Source organism: Corapipo altera, unplaced genomic scaffold, assembly GCF_003945725.1.
Source record: "Corapipo altera isolate COAL_440 unplaced genomic scaffold, ASM394572v1 64, whole genome shotgun sequence".
In the NCBI taxonomy this organism is placed as follows: Eukaryota; Metazoa; Chordata; class Aves; order Passeriformes; family Pipridae; genus Corapipo; species Corapipo altera.
In genome coordinates, this window is record NW_020884893.1 from 11,547,305 (window position 1) to 11,561,951 (window position 14,647).

At 55.2% G+C, this 14,647-nt stretch overlaps 2 protein-coding genes across 4 annotated transcripts; one reads left to right on the top strand and one right to left on the bottom strand.

The window, feature by feature from the left end:
- Positions 1-32: 32 nt before the first annotated feature.
- Positions 33-3,156, top strand: SYS1 (SYS1, golgi trafficking protein). Of its 2 annotated transcripts, XM_027646226.1 has the most exons (3): positions 33-229; positions 899-966; positions 1,546-3,156. In XM_027646226.1, exons 1-3 carry the CDS (start codon positions 68-70, stop codon positions 1,784-1,786), a joined length of 471 nt encoding a protein of 156 aa, XP_027502027.1. In that variant the 5' UTR covers positions 33-67; the 3' UTR covers positions 1,787-3,156. The 2 variants fall into 2 exon arrangements, with proteins under 2 accessions (XP_027502027.1, XP_027502026.1); XM_027646225.1 differs by lacking the exon at positions 899-966 and having other exon boundaries at positions 53-229.
- LOC113948551 (neuritin-like) lies at positions 2,700-10,778 on the bottom strand. 2 transcript variants are annotated; one of them, XM_027646228.1, is made up of 4 exons: positions 10,736-10,778; positions 10,225-10,372; positions 6,403-6,643; positions 2,700-2,710 (listed from the first exon to the last, which is right to left on the bottom strand). In XM_027646228.1, the coding sequence occupies exons 1-3, from the start codon at positions 10,776-10,778 to the stop codon at positions 6,418-6,420; spliced, it is 417 nt and encodes a 138-aa protein (XP_027502029.1). In that variant the 3' UTR covers positions 2,700-2,710; positions 6,403-6,417. The 2 variants fall into 2 exon arrangements, with proteins under 2 accessions (XP_027502029.1, XP_027502028.1); XM_027646227.1 differs by lacking the exon at positions 2,700-2,710 and having other exon boundaries at positions 5,616-6,643.
- Between the last annotated feature and the right edge of the window lie 3,869 nt (positions 10,779-14,647).

The window sequence follows — 14,647 nt, forward strand, 5'->3', positions numbered from 1 at the left end:
CCGGCGCCGGGTCCTCCCGCCCGCCAGGGGGCGCTGCGGCGGCGGCGCGGCGCGCGGCGGGCCGGCCATGGCGGCGCAGTTCCGCAGCTACGTGTGGGACCCCGCGCTGATCGTGGCGCAGATGGTGCTGCTGCAGGCGGGCTACTACAGCTCGCTCGGGCTCTGGCTCGCCCTTCTCGGCACCCTGGGCAGCACCGGGCCCTCCCTCCAGCAGGTCTTCAGCGACGAGGTGAGGGCGCGCCCCGGGAAGCCGCCGTGGGCACACAGGCCTCTGGAGCGGGGTGGGGGTGTGCTGGGGGAGTCAGACCCCGCTCCCAGTGTGGGCATTCCCGGTGTTAGGGAGAGCCCCCCGCCCGGGGAGCACCCCAGTGTGGGGGCAGAGGTCCCCCAGCCCCGTATAGCTGTCCCCAGCACACAGACCCGCTGTCTGTGTGGGTGCCCCCAGAGTAGAGCCCTCCCTTTGAATAGGGGGTGCCCCGGGGTAGAGGCAGCACCTCGATGTGCAGATGGTACCCTGGGTTAGAGACAGTACCCCCATTTAGGGACAGACACCCTGTATAGGTTGGTACCCCTGTGTGGAGACACCACCTCGCTGTATAGGGGATACCCCCTTATAGAGACAAACACCCTGTATAGGAACCCCACTGTAAAGGCAACTGCCCTTGCCCATATAGGTAACCCCAGTATGGACCCCCCCCTCCCCGGTTTAAGAGGTTCCCCTCAGCATAGAACTAGACCTTTCCCTTTCCCATAGGTCCCCCCAGACATTCAGACAGAGCTGCCCAGGCTCCTGGTGTAGTTCCTGATCCGTGTGGGGCCGTGCTGATGTGGCTGGGCCACGGGAGCAGAGTTTGGGCTACGATTTGTGCCGCGGGTTCCTACTAATAGTCCCATGTAGATTTTAGGCTTCTCAACCCCGCCGGGGAGGCTCTCCATGATGGCTTTCATCCTCAATGCACTCACCTGGTAAGTCTGCAGCCAGCTGGAGCACCTGCGTCTTGTCCTTCCTTAACGTTGAACCATAAGAGAATTCAGTGTGATGTCCTGCCTCTCTGAAAGCGTCTCCCAAAATCCCTGTGCCTGGTCGAGCATGTCTGCTGAGGGCAGTTGGGAACTGCTGACTCCTGGCTTTCTAGAACCTGGAAAAGTCATTTAACTTCACTGCCTCAATTTCCCAGCTGGGAATGAGGTTTGCTTCTGTGAGAGATTTCACTGAAAGTTAGAATTAATGGATCTCAGCAAACACTGATCTGTAAAGATTTATGAATTTTGCCACTGCACAGAGATTACTGGGGGAGATAGTTTAAGAATTCCTGCCTGTTCTTTGCACTAAAATCTCCTTCCCCTGCCATCGTGTAATTAAAAAGCTGTAAGAATGTAAGTCTTGCTGCAGCGGCCGGGAGAGAGGTCAAACCCAGCCTATTCTTAAAACATCTGAAGAAGTTTTAAAACCGCTAAATAACCAGCACTGCTGACAGCTCTTGCTGCACCCCCTTTTCCACGGGCCCAGCGCATCTCGTTCACCTCCCGCCTTTACCCTCGCAGCGCCCTGGCCTTGCTGTACTTCATCCGCCGCGGGAAGCAGTGCCTGGATTTCACGGTCACGGTGCACTTCTTCCACCTCCTGGGCTGCTGGATCTACAACTCGCGCTTCCCGTCGACGCTGACGTGGTGGCTGGTGCACGTGGTGTGCACGGCGCTGATGGCGGCCATCGGGGAGTACCTGTGCATGCGGATAGAGCTGCGGGAGATCCCCCTCAACTCCGCCCCCAAGTCCAGCGTATAGACTCGGACAAACCAGCACAAGTGCATCCGACACGCCTCAGAATCATCCCTGAAGAAGCACAGCAGGTCTGTTGAGACTTTGTTATTAATTTTCTTTTTCCCCCCCCCATCCCCCCGGACCTCGGTGGCTGCATGAGTGTGAGCATCTCCTCTGGCATCAGCTGGCAGCGGGGGAGGAGCAGATGTTTATTTTGTTACCACGAAGCATTAACGTGACTGTACGGAGAGGGTGCCCTTAAACTCTTCGCTCAAGAGACTGTTAAAAGCCAGGTAGCAAAACTTGGTGCGTGAGGAGCATTTGGAACCTAAAGATGTGGGAGTGCCCTGTGTGGGGAACACAGTGGTCAGCTCTTCTTGCGGGAGCTGGCACGGTGAGCAGTGGGGCTGGGAGCTGCTGCTTCCAGTCTGTGACTGATTTGGGCTTTGGTTGGGAAAGGAGTCAAGGAAGTGAATGGATGGGGAAAAGGAAAATAGTTGTACTTACCTGAATCACCAGCTGAGTCACTAAATAACCTATAACGTTAGATGGGTTTGTTTTGCTGTTTCCATGTTTGATACATAGAGGTGACAGATGGCAGTTTGCTGAAGAAACCTTTTGTAATAATAAAAACATTATGTTGCTGTGAGTGTGTTATGGCTCTCCTGGGAAGCTGAGCCCTTCAAGGAGTACCATGAGTGTCTATATCATGGCAACAGAAGGATGCAGCCAGAGAACACCTGGCTGTGAGATGCCCACTGTCTGGGCACATAACATTTCCTACAATAAACATTGCATACCTCTGCTCTGAAAAGAAGGCATCAATGAGTGCTGTCTTGGGAAGTCAGCTGGCATAATCCCACCTCGGGAGGAGTGCCAGCAGTCCAGGGTCTCTCCATGTTCAACCTGAGGCTGGAGGTGTCCTGGAGCCACCTACTGCTCTTCCCACTTGTCTGGGTGTTCCTGCCCGGCTTCAGAATTCTAGCAACAGATCTGGTTTGGTAGAGGTGATGTTAAATAAGAGCCTGCTGTTATTTCTCAAAATAACAGGATGTGCCTTTATTTAGAGACACTTCAAACAAACTTCACCAGGCAGTGACACCCCCTTGCTGCTGAGGGGCCAGGGCTCGGTGGTTCCTCCAGATCCCACAGGCCAAGCCAGGAGACCCCCATCCTGCCTGGATTCTGCTGAGGGATGACCAGTTTGTGCAATCCCAAACAAGGACCAAGCCAGGTCTAAAGACAGATTTTTCTCCTGTGCAGCATCTTGCTGCAGTAACTTCCCTTTGTACGTTAATATTTGTAATGTTAACTTGCATAAGTTATTTGCTAATTCAACTTGTTGAAAAGTGGTGGGATGATGTGGAGATACAGAAGTTGATAAACTCTTTAAAGCTGCTCTTTTGACTTTTGTTCTTGGGGAACTGAGCTGTATTTCAGTCCCTGCTCTCACACTCAGACACTGTAAATTGAGGCAGGATAACATCCTGTGCTTTACATACCTGGCAGGGCTGCCTCAGAGGAGGATTTCTGTCTAAACAAATGTAACCAGCACTGTTTATATTCTGGGATTTCACCAGGAGCCCTTCCTGACCAAACCCCCTGTAAGCAGAGTTTCAAACAGCAGCAGCCTTTCACAGGGAAGAGTTTACACAAGTGTTTTTCTGGGCAGGAGCCAGCCTGGAGGGCCACCCTGAGGTCACTTCCTAGAGCTGCCCTTGCAGCAAGACAGTCCCTCCCTTCTCAAAATCAGCTCAGTTCTCATATACAAGGATACTTGCCTTTCTCCCAGTCACCTCAGCCTGGATATAAACTGGTCTCCAGTAGGTGCCAGTATCTCCCTCAGAAAGGAGGAGCAGGAGTGTGCCTGTGGTTGGGATCAGGGCAGAGCAGAGGGCAGCTCTGCCTCGCGGTGACAAGCACTGACAGTGTTGTTAGTCATCTTTTAAGACTCCCTCAGGGTCATTTTGTCCTCTCCTGCTTTTTGTTGCTATTCTTGAGAAAGAACAACCCAGTCCTGCAGGGACAGGGAAGGTTTGCAGGTTTACCTCAAGGCTTAACACCACACCAAAGCATGGTGTGAACTCTGCGTTCTTTGGGGTTGTTCTTAGGGTAAGTGGGACCTAAAGACTAATTACAGTGAACATGAGACCAAGGAGGGAAAGCCACATTCTTCCAGCTGATCCCAGAGTTGCTGTGAGCCCATATTAACAGAGCTGCTACCTTTGTTCCCCTGCAAGAACAGAGATGAAGACTTTGGACCAAGGAACACTTACCCTTTCTTTTTGAATACATAAGATATGCTGTAACTGCTTCAGCAGCCTCCCTGGGGGGTGAAATCTGGGTACTTTGCATCTGGAGAGGCTCAGAGAGTCTCTCCGAGCCAGGAGAAGAATCCTTGACAAATGTGGCTTTCAGACTGAGGCTGCAGGACACCCCAGGAGCTGCACTGCATCAGCAGGAGTGTGCTGTAGGGTCAGAAATGCTTTCTGAAAGGCTGCTGACTGCCCAGGGGGACTGAATCTGGGTATTACTTTTTTCTAAAAGGAATTCTACTGTAATTGTCCTAGTCATAGAGGAAGTTCTGCTAAAAATGAAATATTGATTGAGGAAACTCATCACTCCCATACTGTGAGACCTAATTTTCTCTCACATGCTTTCAGTCAGATTTAGAAGCACCTTTGGCTTAAAAAAATCTGCTGCTCCATACCAGAACAGTGACAGATGGTCTTTGTTTCTTAATGAATCTTTGGGGTTTTTTGTGTGCAATAGTTGAGGGATTTGCTTCCAGGGAAGATATGTCCCAACACCTGCTCTTCTCAAAGACAGTGGCAGTGTCAGCCAGCCATTGGCATCCATGATTTTGCAAAAAGAAGACTTGGAGATCTGAGAATTTTACCTTCCCTTTCCTCAGAGCTCTTTTAGAGTAGAAAGTTTTAACAGAGAGGAACTCCAAATTCAAGGAGAAGGTAAGGGTTGTGGGATATTGGGGGGCTGTGCTTATTTGTTTTCCTAAAGGCATTAAACAGCTGTTCTAAACAAAGAGCAAGTACAGGATTTGGATCCAAAATACTCCAGCCTTGGTTGTACATGATGCCCACCTGCTTCAGCTTTCCCCAGCTACAAGCCACAGGCAGGACAAGAGATAACAGGGCAGGGGGAACAGGATCAAACAACAAACACTGCTGTTGGAGTGGAAGAAGAATTAAAGAATGAAGCATCTGAGTGGTTCACTCCTGGTTTCCCCTGTCTCCACTGCTCACCCTAAGGCTTTGTGCCCCAGATGCTCAGTACTGAGTACATAAGTAACAACTCTGTTTGCAGGAAGTCAAGTTGCACTGTCTGAACACCAGCTGCTCCTCCCCGACTTATTTCTTGGAATTTGCCTCAATGGATTTGTTCCCTCGTGCTGCTGCAGGAGCAGAGTGTTGATGGTAGTGAAGGTAAGAGGAAGAACACATGAGTGCCAAAGGAGAGCAGTATGACCCAGCACCACTGCTGGCAAAAAGATCCTTTGCTGTAGAAGCTTGCCCACCACCTGGAATGCATCCAGTGGGATCTGTGGGGCTGGCAGGGCCCTGGGTCCCCTGCTCACATTGTAGAGCACATCCCCCACTGGTTACAGCTCCCATGGCCCTGTGCAGCCAGGAGCGCACAGAGCTCCAGCAGCATCCTTGGACTGCCTTGGACTGCCCAAGAATATTGCTGTGTTTCTCTGACATATTCAGAAATCACTTGCAAACACCCCTCTGTTCCAAATACTTGCAGGCTTGTACTGAAGCTGCAAAACTAACGACAGTCTGAGCCACAAAAGAAGAAATTGTGCTGTCAAGCAAAAGCCAGGACAAACAACTTCTACCATGCTGTAGGCTCACTTTAATACTGTGGAATTACACACTTCTACCCACAGAGCTGCTTACAGGTACCTTGGGGAAAGCTTCAAAGCAGGAGTTGCTATAAATCCCTTTTGTCCTGCTGTCTTGACACTCTCCCTCAATCAAAATATTTTTGTTCTTTATGTCCTTAGAAAAGGGATTTACACATAACACAGGAGTTACTCAGGAATCCAGATGTGTGCAAGACAAGTCATGCAACTTTGATTATTCTTCAGCAGGGATTTCACCATGTCCTTAAAGCAAAAGGGCCAATACAGGGCAGAAGGTCTCCCTTATGCCTGTGACAGGACAGACACCACCCCCTGCACCTCACAGAACAGTGGTAAAAATGCCCATCTTGTTCTCAGTGCTCAAATCCAAAACTTGGAGAGTTGATCTGGTGGAAAGAGTCAGCAAAATAAACAGGTTTCCTTCCAGTAGCCATAGAAGAGTGGGAAGAGTCCAACATTTGCCATTTTTCCAGAATTTATCACTTTTCCCTAAATCCTCTGCCCCATACCTATAAGCTCCCAAATTCTCCAGGCAGACAGATCTGTGTCCGTGTCTTGAAGCAGAAGTGGACAGGTATTATTCCAAATTACAGACCAACAGGAACACCCAGGAGATTCTGCCAAGCTCTCCCATGTCCCACAGGCACAGGATGGAGCTGAGTGTCTCTGAGCTCCACACAGGATATTCCTCAGGTTTGGAAAAAGGATCAGAAAGATGCCAGGGCACAAACTGCCACTGCTTTTAATGGGATACTCACGGAGCTGCAGTTTATAAGTTCACCCAAGTGACAATGAGGGGGATACTGAGGATGGAAACGTTGGGAACGTGGTCCCAGGCAGAGCTTTGAGCCATGCTGGGGCTGCAGAGGTCGAACAAGCTGCCTTGAAATCTGTTTTTTCGGGACTCCCTTCTCAGTGTCTCCCAGACAGCTGCTGCTTCCTTCTGGCATTCCCAGAGTGCCGTCAGGGCACAGGTGTGGAATTCATCCCAGTACCTGCAGCCAGGGGAGACACCACACTGTCAGTCCCTTTGCATTCCCACAGTGCTGGATGCCAGGCAGAGCCTCTCTGCCCTGATCCTGCCCTCTGAGCAGCAACAACCCCTGTGTTTTGTGCAAGTTGCCCAGACTATTCGTTCCCTCCATCATCTGCCAGAGTATCTTGGCTAAAACTCCAAACCTCAAAACACTGAAATTATTTAATCTTTTTTTTTTTCCCCCGTCTCTGGAAGTCAATAAAATCCATTATTTTCCATCAACAAATGTTTCCCTTCAGCACCAAGCACCCTGAGTATCTCACACAGGCTGCAAACAAAGGCCCAGCGCATCTCATTCATTGCTTTCTCCAAGCTTTCTCCAAGTGGAGTCAAGGGCAAATGGGAGCACAAAGCACAGAGAAGGACAACAGCTCCCACAGAGCATTGCAACATGAACTGAGGTATGGGCAGGGGCAGGAGGAGTTATTCACTGTGTTCTCATTAGAGTCATCTCTGTTTTTCTGCTGGGTATTGCCTGTGTGAGTAGATGTTCAGTGCACAGAGGCTTCTGGGAGGAAAAAACAAGACAGGCAAAGATAACCCATAGTCCTGCAGGAATAAACTGGGAGCTTGCTCACTGAAGACCCCTTTGCCTGCCTCTCCTGTGGACAGCAACTTGGATTTTATTTTCTCTTCCAGACTAGAACTAGGCAGGAAAAAGCCCCAGCAGAAACAGGGCTGAAAACCACAGCCCCCAAGAAAACTCTCCCAGGAGGGACACAGTGACACCACCCCACCCATCCCAACGCACAGGGGCCAGTGCCACATGGGATGACCCCACGATGCATTCACCCAGAGCAGTATCCAGCCTGCCAAGGCTTTATCCCTTCCCTGAGCTCCTTCCTTACCTTTGGTGAAGCCCCGTGGGGGCTCTGTAGCAGCTGGTTTTGAGCCCTTTCCAGTGAGCTCCCTGCCCACCGGTGCCAGGCTGAGCAGGGTGGGGTGGGTTCCAGCTGTCTGGGGACAAGGACAGCAGGGACCAGGCTGGGCCATGTCCCCCCTATATGGTGTGGGGGAGGACCAGAACAGGCACCCCCCCTGTTTTTTTTTGGCTGCTGAGTATGGGACAATCAGACTCTGTACCAGACTCCCCAAAGGCTGCTGTCAGTGCTGCTTTGTGACAGGGAGGGCACTCACAGCCTGGCAGGTTCTGTGTCCTCCCGAGCATGTCTGTAAGTCCCAACCCAGCTGAATTCACACTCAGGGTCTCTGTTTTGTAGGTATGCACTCAGGAAATAAAACAGCAGGAGCCCAAGTCTTAGCAAATGCCACGGGAACCTCTGGAAGTGGTTCCTCTCCAAAGTTAAAACTTCCTCATAGGACAGATAATGCTCTATGACACACTTGCCTCTGACCTTCCCCCATAACTTCTTTCAGAGAGAGTTTCTTATACCTGAAAAGTAAATCTTCAAAGGAGTGCGTGCCCTGACACCCAACACTGGGACAAGGCAGGCACCAGCCACAGGCAGCACCCCGAGTCCCAGGGGGCTTCCCAGGCTCTGCCAGCCCCCAGCCCAGAGCAAGCTGGACCCCCAGGCACCCCTGCCCTCCCCTGCACCTCAGCTCTGCTATCCTGTCCTTGGGCATCATCTCCAGCCCCTGGCAAGCTGGGGCTGCCCAGAGGACAGGAGCAATTGCTCTGTCACCTTCCCTGTGTGTGCCAGGACACCAGGCACACGTGCCACCCCTGGGGAAGGGGCTGCAGCCCAGCTGGATGAGTGGGAACCCTGCACACTGGAAGGGCACAGCTCAGGGTTGTGTGGGTGCCCTGTGCTGGAGATGACACCCTGTGCACACAGGCAAACACAAACACTCTGCTTGCTTAGCTGTCCTCACATCAGAACACCAGCTGTGGGAGAGTTCATTAAACCGAGTCACTGTGGCAGAATAAATGTTCCCAGATAATGAGAAAACCTGGTGCCAACCCAGGCAAACTCTGGCACTCCTGAGCTGCAGCAGCAGAAGGCAGCTCTGCCAGGTGAGAGTTAAACTCGACCCATGTCTTCAGGCAAGAGAAGGTTGGAGGAAGGTGAAGGGGGATGGCAGCTCCTGCCTGGATCTGCTTTCAGCCGGGATGGCAATTCCCAGTGCTTCACCCTTCACAGCCCCCATCTGCTCAGGCAGACTGTTGACAAGTGAGTTGCTGCTCTAGGGCAGCACCACACAGAGCTGAGACACCATCAGCTCCCCCAGCAGCTCCTGGTTCCATGTCCATCCCTCACCATGCTCCTGGAAAGGGGACCACAGCACCAGGAATGCAAACAGCGGTGGATAAGACTGAGGGTCAAAGGCAAATAATTCAGAAATACCTGACAGGGAGCAGGGACATCATCAGCTTGCTCCTCCAGGCACAGCAAGCCTGGCTAGCAGTGCATTAGGACCAGGAGAAGAAGCTGCCATGTCCCTGAAGGTGCAGAGCAAGGAAGATCCCAAGACCTGTTCTGCAGTGGTTTGTGCCCCAGAGGTGTCAGAAAACCTCGATTTGCACACGAGCAAATTTCACACGAGCTTCAGCAAAGGAATCGCTCCTCCAGCAGTCGATGGCAGCACAGGCTGGGCTGCCTGCTCAGGTGTGTTTTCATACCAAGAAGCCTCATTTAACAAAACCAAAAAAGGTATCAATTGCTGTCCAAACCAGAGCAGGCCCCATTTCAACCCAGCCTTAGGCACATCCCAAAGACACTGCTCATCCTGAGCCAGGCTGTCTCCTGGAGAAGGGGGAATACAGAGCCTGCAGGGTGGTTTCCAGCAGCTTGGAAAACCTGACCCCAGGGCACTCAGTCCTCTGCCTGGCCCTGCCAGGTTTCCACTGCCCCCAGGCATGTGGGTTTTCCCTTTGTTTCTGTCTGCATTTCCTCGTAACTCCTGTTCGCTCCCCACAGCTTGCTGCTGGGGACAAAGGGCTGCCTCCTTCTCTGCAGACACTTCCACCTTGCTGCTTCTTTCCCCAAACCTGCCCAACACCACCCCTCCTTACCCAGCTCTTCTTCTTCTGTTCGAGTTAACACCCTCCTGACACTGTCACCTCAGGGCATCACTACAAACTCAGGAAAACCAGGGCTGGGTAAATCTAAGCCTGAAGGACAAAGGATCTGGGTGGGGAGGGACAAGGCTGGCTTTGGGCAGCAGGACACACCAGGGGCTGGGTGCAGGCTGCTCCTGGCAACGCTGGGCCCTGGGGCAAAGCAGCCACCTGCACATCACTGCCTGAGACCTGGGGTCCAGGGGAGACTTTCCTGGAAGCAGAGTGGGTCAGGTCCCACCAGCCCTGCTCCTCCCAGCTGCAGGAGTGCAGAGGCTGGCAGGACAAGTTCTAGGGGCTGGACCTCCTTGACCAGGGAAACAAACTTCAGTGGGAGACAAGCAGGAGATGGACAGATGGACAGACAAAGGAAGGGAGCTCACCAGGTCTGTCTGAAACCAGAGTGAGGTGTGGAACACATGGGTATGTGCAGGCACGACAGGACCCGGGAGGGCTGAAGGAGAAGACTTCACACAAGGGCAATACCAAAAGCCACGCTGGGCATGCACTGTACTCACCTGCAGACTCGGTGCAGCCCCTGCAGCTCGATGCCCTCCTCCTCCTCGTAGGTGGCCATGCTGTCCCCCAGCTTGAGGACGCAGTCCGAGAGGCCCCGGTAAGCGTCGGCGCAGGCGGGTCCCGCTGCCAGCAGCCCGGCCAGGTGCCCTGCCAGCACCGGGGGGCCAATGAGCAGGGCACCTCTGGGGATGGAGCCCACCTCTGCCCCGGGGTGTCCCGGTCCCTTCCACGGCGGACGGCCCCGAGCCCCCGCCGCCCCCCGCCCGAGCCCGGCGTGCCGGTGTTCGCCGAGAGCCCGGTGGGCACGGGGTGACCCCTGCCCAGTCCGCCCGGGATGAGCTCCCGACCCGGGGCGGCGGGCAGGGACCGGCGGGGGGCACGGCCAGGGAGAGCCGCGAGGACCCGGCCCGGGACGGAGGGAGAGAAGGAGGGAGGGAGGGAAGAAGGGAGGAAGGGAAGGGATCCCTCATGGTATCGACCCCCGCCCGGACGGCCCAGACACCCCCTCACCCAGGGCGAGGAGCAGCACGGCCGGACCTCTCCGCTGCCCCATCCCGCCGCCGACTCCGCTCGGGCTCCAGCCCTGCTGCCGGTGCCGCTGCCCGCACCCCCGGGGCCGGCAGCGCTCCCCTCTCTCCCGCCTCCGCAGGGAGGGCGCCCGACCCCGGTCGCCGCTAATAAGCGGCTTCGGCCGCGGCTAATTAAGGAGGAGGCTGGGCCGAGGCTAACGAGCGCTCGGGGGCATCCCCGGGCCCAGCCCCCGCACCCCCGGCTCCTGCATCCCGCAGCCCCGGGATCCCGCACCCCTGCCCCTCCCAGCATCGCATCCCCCGGCACTCTCTGCAGCACCCACGGCTCCCACACCCTGCACCCCCTCCAGGACCCTGCACCCATGGGGCCCATGGCACCCCAGAAACAGCACCCTCACACCAAAGCCCCCCGGCCCCTCCCCATCACAGCCTGTGCTGCCCACCCCACGTGTCCCCCCGAGTGGGGGACGTGGGCCCGTGCCCGCTGCCAGCAGCAGGAATCCGGGCAGGGCAAGGATCCCTCGCTGGCCTTTGGGCTCTGGACTGGCACAGGTTAAGTCAGTGCAGGGTGGGAAGCAAAGCCCGGAGAGCTTGGAGGTTCAAAGCCTTAAACATCAGCACCTACAGCTCCAAAACCTTCTGTCCAGATCGTGCCTCCAGCCATTCCCAAGGCTGTCATGGCCTTCAGGGCATCCACTGGGATTTTGTATCCCTGTGGCCTGATCCCAGCTCTCACCCCAGGAGTCCCCTTTGCTCCCACAGGAAGGGAAGCAGGAGGTTTCCTGCCTGCTTTGGGGGCTTCGCTGCAGGGGCTGGTCACCCACCCTGGAGCTGCTCCATGGGGTGCCTGGGCCAGGCCAAGGGGCCATCCCTCACCTCAGCTTGGAGATCCCTGTGCTCCAACAAGCACAGGCTCCAAAGGAAACCCTGGGAATGGGGACACAGCATCCGTGTCACTCTGGTAAAAATTTATTTACAGACAAGCACCACGTGCCCCATCTCCATCAGTCTTGGAAGACAAGCAAGTGGCACAGTTATTTCAGTCAGGCTATTGATGCACATTCCATGTGCCACCAGCCTGGGATATGCAGGGGAGTATCTGACCCAGGGTGCCACTGCATCCCCACACACAGGGTATGTGGCAGTCCCCAACACAAGCCACCATCCTCTGCGCTACCACAGCCTCTGTTACTCAAAGCAACTCCAGAGCCCTGCAAATGTTCCTGCAGAGCAGAACTGGCCAGCCCTGAGTGGCTCCTGGATTCCTGAGGGCTGGATCAGTACCTGAATTCTTCAACAAAGGGGGTCAATGGCTGGGAAGGGCTGGAAAAGGTGAACCCCAGCTCTGCACTGATGTACTGCAAGGCCTTTGTCACCTCTGTTGATGCAGGAGGATTAAAAAAAGCTGCCTGGCCCAGTGAAGTTGGTGCATTTACTTGGGGCAAACACATCACAGCTGAACATGGCTTGCAGCATGGCTGGGAAGGAGCCAGCCTGCCCAAACTATGGGGCAAGAAGGCAAGAGTGCAGGGCAAGGGGGCTTCCCCCACCTTAGCCTGATGCAGGACTTCCCCTCACTCTGTTCAGGTGTCTGCCCAAGTGCTCCAGGAATGCCCCTTCTTCACCCAGAGCTGGGGCTGGATGTCCTGCTGCCTGCACACCCCCTCCCAGCTCTAGCAGCTCCCGTGCCAGCAGCAACCATGGGTTGGAGCCCCAGGATGTGGGGACACGACATCCCAGGGCTTGGCAGGAGCCTCCCCCAGTTAGCACTGGGACTGGGATCCTTCCCCTGGGACAGGGCATGGCCAAGGAGCCGGCTGGCTCCTGGCAGAGGGCGGTGCTGTGAACGCCATCCAGGCTCCCCCCACCGCTCCTCACCCGCGGAGATGCTCCGTTTCAGCAGCCACATTCCTTCGAGGGTGTTTACGGCTCTTCTGTCTCCCCATCGTCCCAGGCTGAAATCGCCCCTTTTAAGGGAGCCACAGGGCCACGAGTTGCTGGAGCCTTGCCTGCTGCAGGCTGCTTCCCTGAGATGTATCGTCTCGTCTACTGGGAAAGCAGCCTTGCTTTGCCTTGCCTTGCCTCTTGTTCTTCTCTTGACTCCACAATTTCCTGGTGGAGTCAAGCTGCAGCTCACTCCCAGCCCCGTCCACGCACGCCTCCTAGAGAATAAGATCTATTTTCACCAGCAAATGATTCACCTGCGCCTGGAACTGGTTTGCTTTTCCCTGAGCAGCCAATTTCTCTCCAGCTCCATCCTCACTCCACAGCTCCCTGACTCACCTCCCAAACCTCTAAGAGACAGGAAAAACCTGAGTGGGAAGATCAGGAGGAACATATCCCCTTACATTTTCTCCCGATGACAGGTGCACTTTGATGCTGGTCCCCTGGGGATGTGGCAGGAGCTGGGCTCTGTGTCGTGGAGACAATAGGTGTCATTCTGACCCGGGCTGGTGACCCGGGGACCTGAACACTTGTGGTTAGGGTGAGGGTTGTTGACACAAGACAGTGCTGTGAGCCTGCACTGGAGGCACAAGGCACAGGGATGCTGCAGCAGCTGAGACAGACCCTGCAAGGCTTATTCTTAGGGCTCCCTACCAGAAGTGGAGACTCCACTGACTCCAGCACCACCTCTGTCCCCTCTCACCTTTTGGCTGCAGGCTGGCACGCTTTGCTATGAGAGAAAAAAAATCATTATGTGGAGCTGGCTTGCCTGCAATGGTTTAATTGCAATAAAATGTGTGCCCCGCTGAGCGGCACGGCTTGTGCTGGAGAGCCAGGATGAGTCAGGCTCCGTGCAGATGATATCACTGCTTTTCCAACGCCCTCCCAGCAAGGCAGGATGGAGGGGCCACAGCAGTGAGGGGCCTGGGAACGTGTCACTCTGCACAGGCAGCACCCTCACATGCTGTCCCTGCAGCGGGGATTCGGGATGCAGTGAGCCCGAGGGAACTCAGGGTGCTCCGGAAACTCGTGTGTGCACAAACAGCCTCCACACCTCGCAGCAGTAACCGGTGCCAATCCACACAGACATGTCACATAGCAGAGACCTGAGCTAATCCCGTGGCCCTGCCTGCTCGCCTCCCTGCTGGCAAGGCAAGGCAGGGCAGGGCAGGGCAGGGGGGCAGCAGGGACGGTGGGGAGCAGGAGGCCACAGGGAGCTGTGAGCAGCCAGCACTGGCAGGTACCCAGCAGAGATTTGCTGCTGCAGCTCCTCAGAGACCTCAAACTCCCACTCTTGCTACACCAGCCTGGTCCCCCCCAGCCACAGTGCTGGCATCCCACGCTGTGGTGGAAACCATCAGGCAGATCTGAGGGTGCTTATAGATAGGGATCAACATTTAGGTGGACAAAACCACCTGCTGAAGGCAGCAGCTACGGGTAAGTGCACAGGGTGCAGGCTCCAGGTCCCCAGCACAAAGCCAGTTTTTGGCAGCAGAAGGTCCCAGAGGGTGTAGAGGGGGACAGCAAAGCAACAGTAGCCAAAATAGAGCTGGGACACAAACAATACCGAGTTATCTTTTGTTATGCAGACAGTTAGAGGAACACACTCAGAACGGGACAGGCGGGACACGCCACAGACGCTGGAAACTCCCAGCCAGAGTAAAAGGGCACAGTGGATGCCCCCCCCCTCCCAGCTTGGCAGTGACCAGGCAGTGGGCAGAGCTGGCGCTGGGCACTGCGAGGCACTGACTCACCCTGCTGAGACACAGGAAGGAGGCGGGCGGCCAAGTCCGCTCCTCTGCCAAGGAGCAGCCCTGATGTGCAGGGCTGAACGTGGGAGAAAACACCCCAGAGTGGGGTCTGCTGGGGATGAGGGTCTCACAAGGCCAGGAGTGAGCTGGGGAGGGGGCCCCTTACCCATCCGTGCAGTGTGCTGTCCTCTCCCGCG

What these genes read in the sequence shown, in the direction of transcription:
- SYS1 (XM_027646225.1), top strand. Translation starts at nt 68, where the DNA reads ATGGCGGCGCAGTTCCGCAGCTACGTGTGGGACCCCGCGCTGATCGTG. An exon ending in AGCAGGTCTTCAGCGACGAG is followed by an intron (nt 230 to 1,545) that starts GTGAGGGCGCGC and finishes TTACCCTCGCAG; the next exon opens with CGCCCTGGCCTTGCTGTACT.
- LOC113948551 (XM_027646228.1), bottom strand. Translation starts at nt 10,778, where the DNA reads ATGGGGCAGCGGAGAGGTCCGGCCGTGCTGCTCCTCGCCCTGG. An exon ending in CGTGCTGCTCCTCGCCCTGG is followed by an intron (nt 10,373 to 10,735) that starts GTGAGGGGGTGT and finishes CGGTGCTGGCAG; the next exon opens with GGCACCTGGCCGGGCTGCTG. An exon ending in GGGCTGCACCGAGTCTGCAG is followed by an intron (nt 6,644 to 10,224) that starts GTGAGTACAGTG and finishes CCCTGGCTGCAG; the next exon opens with GTACTGGGATGAATTCCACA.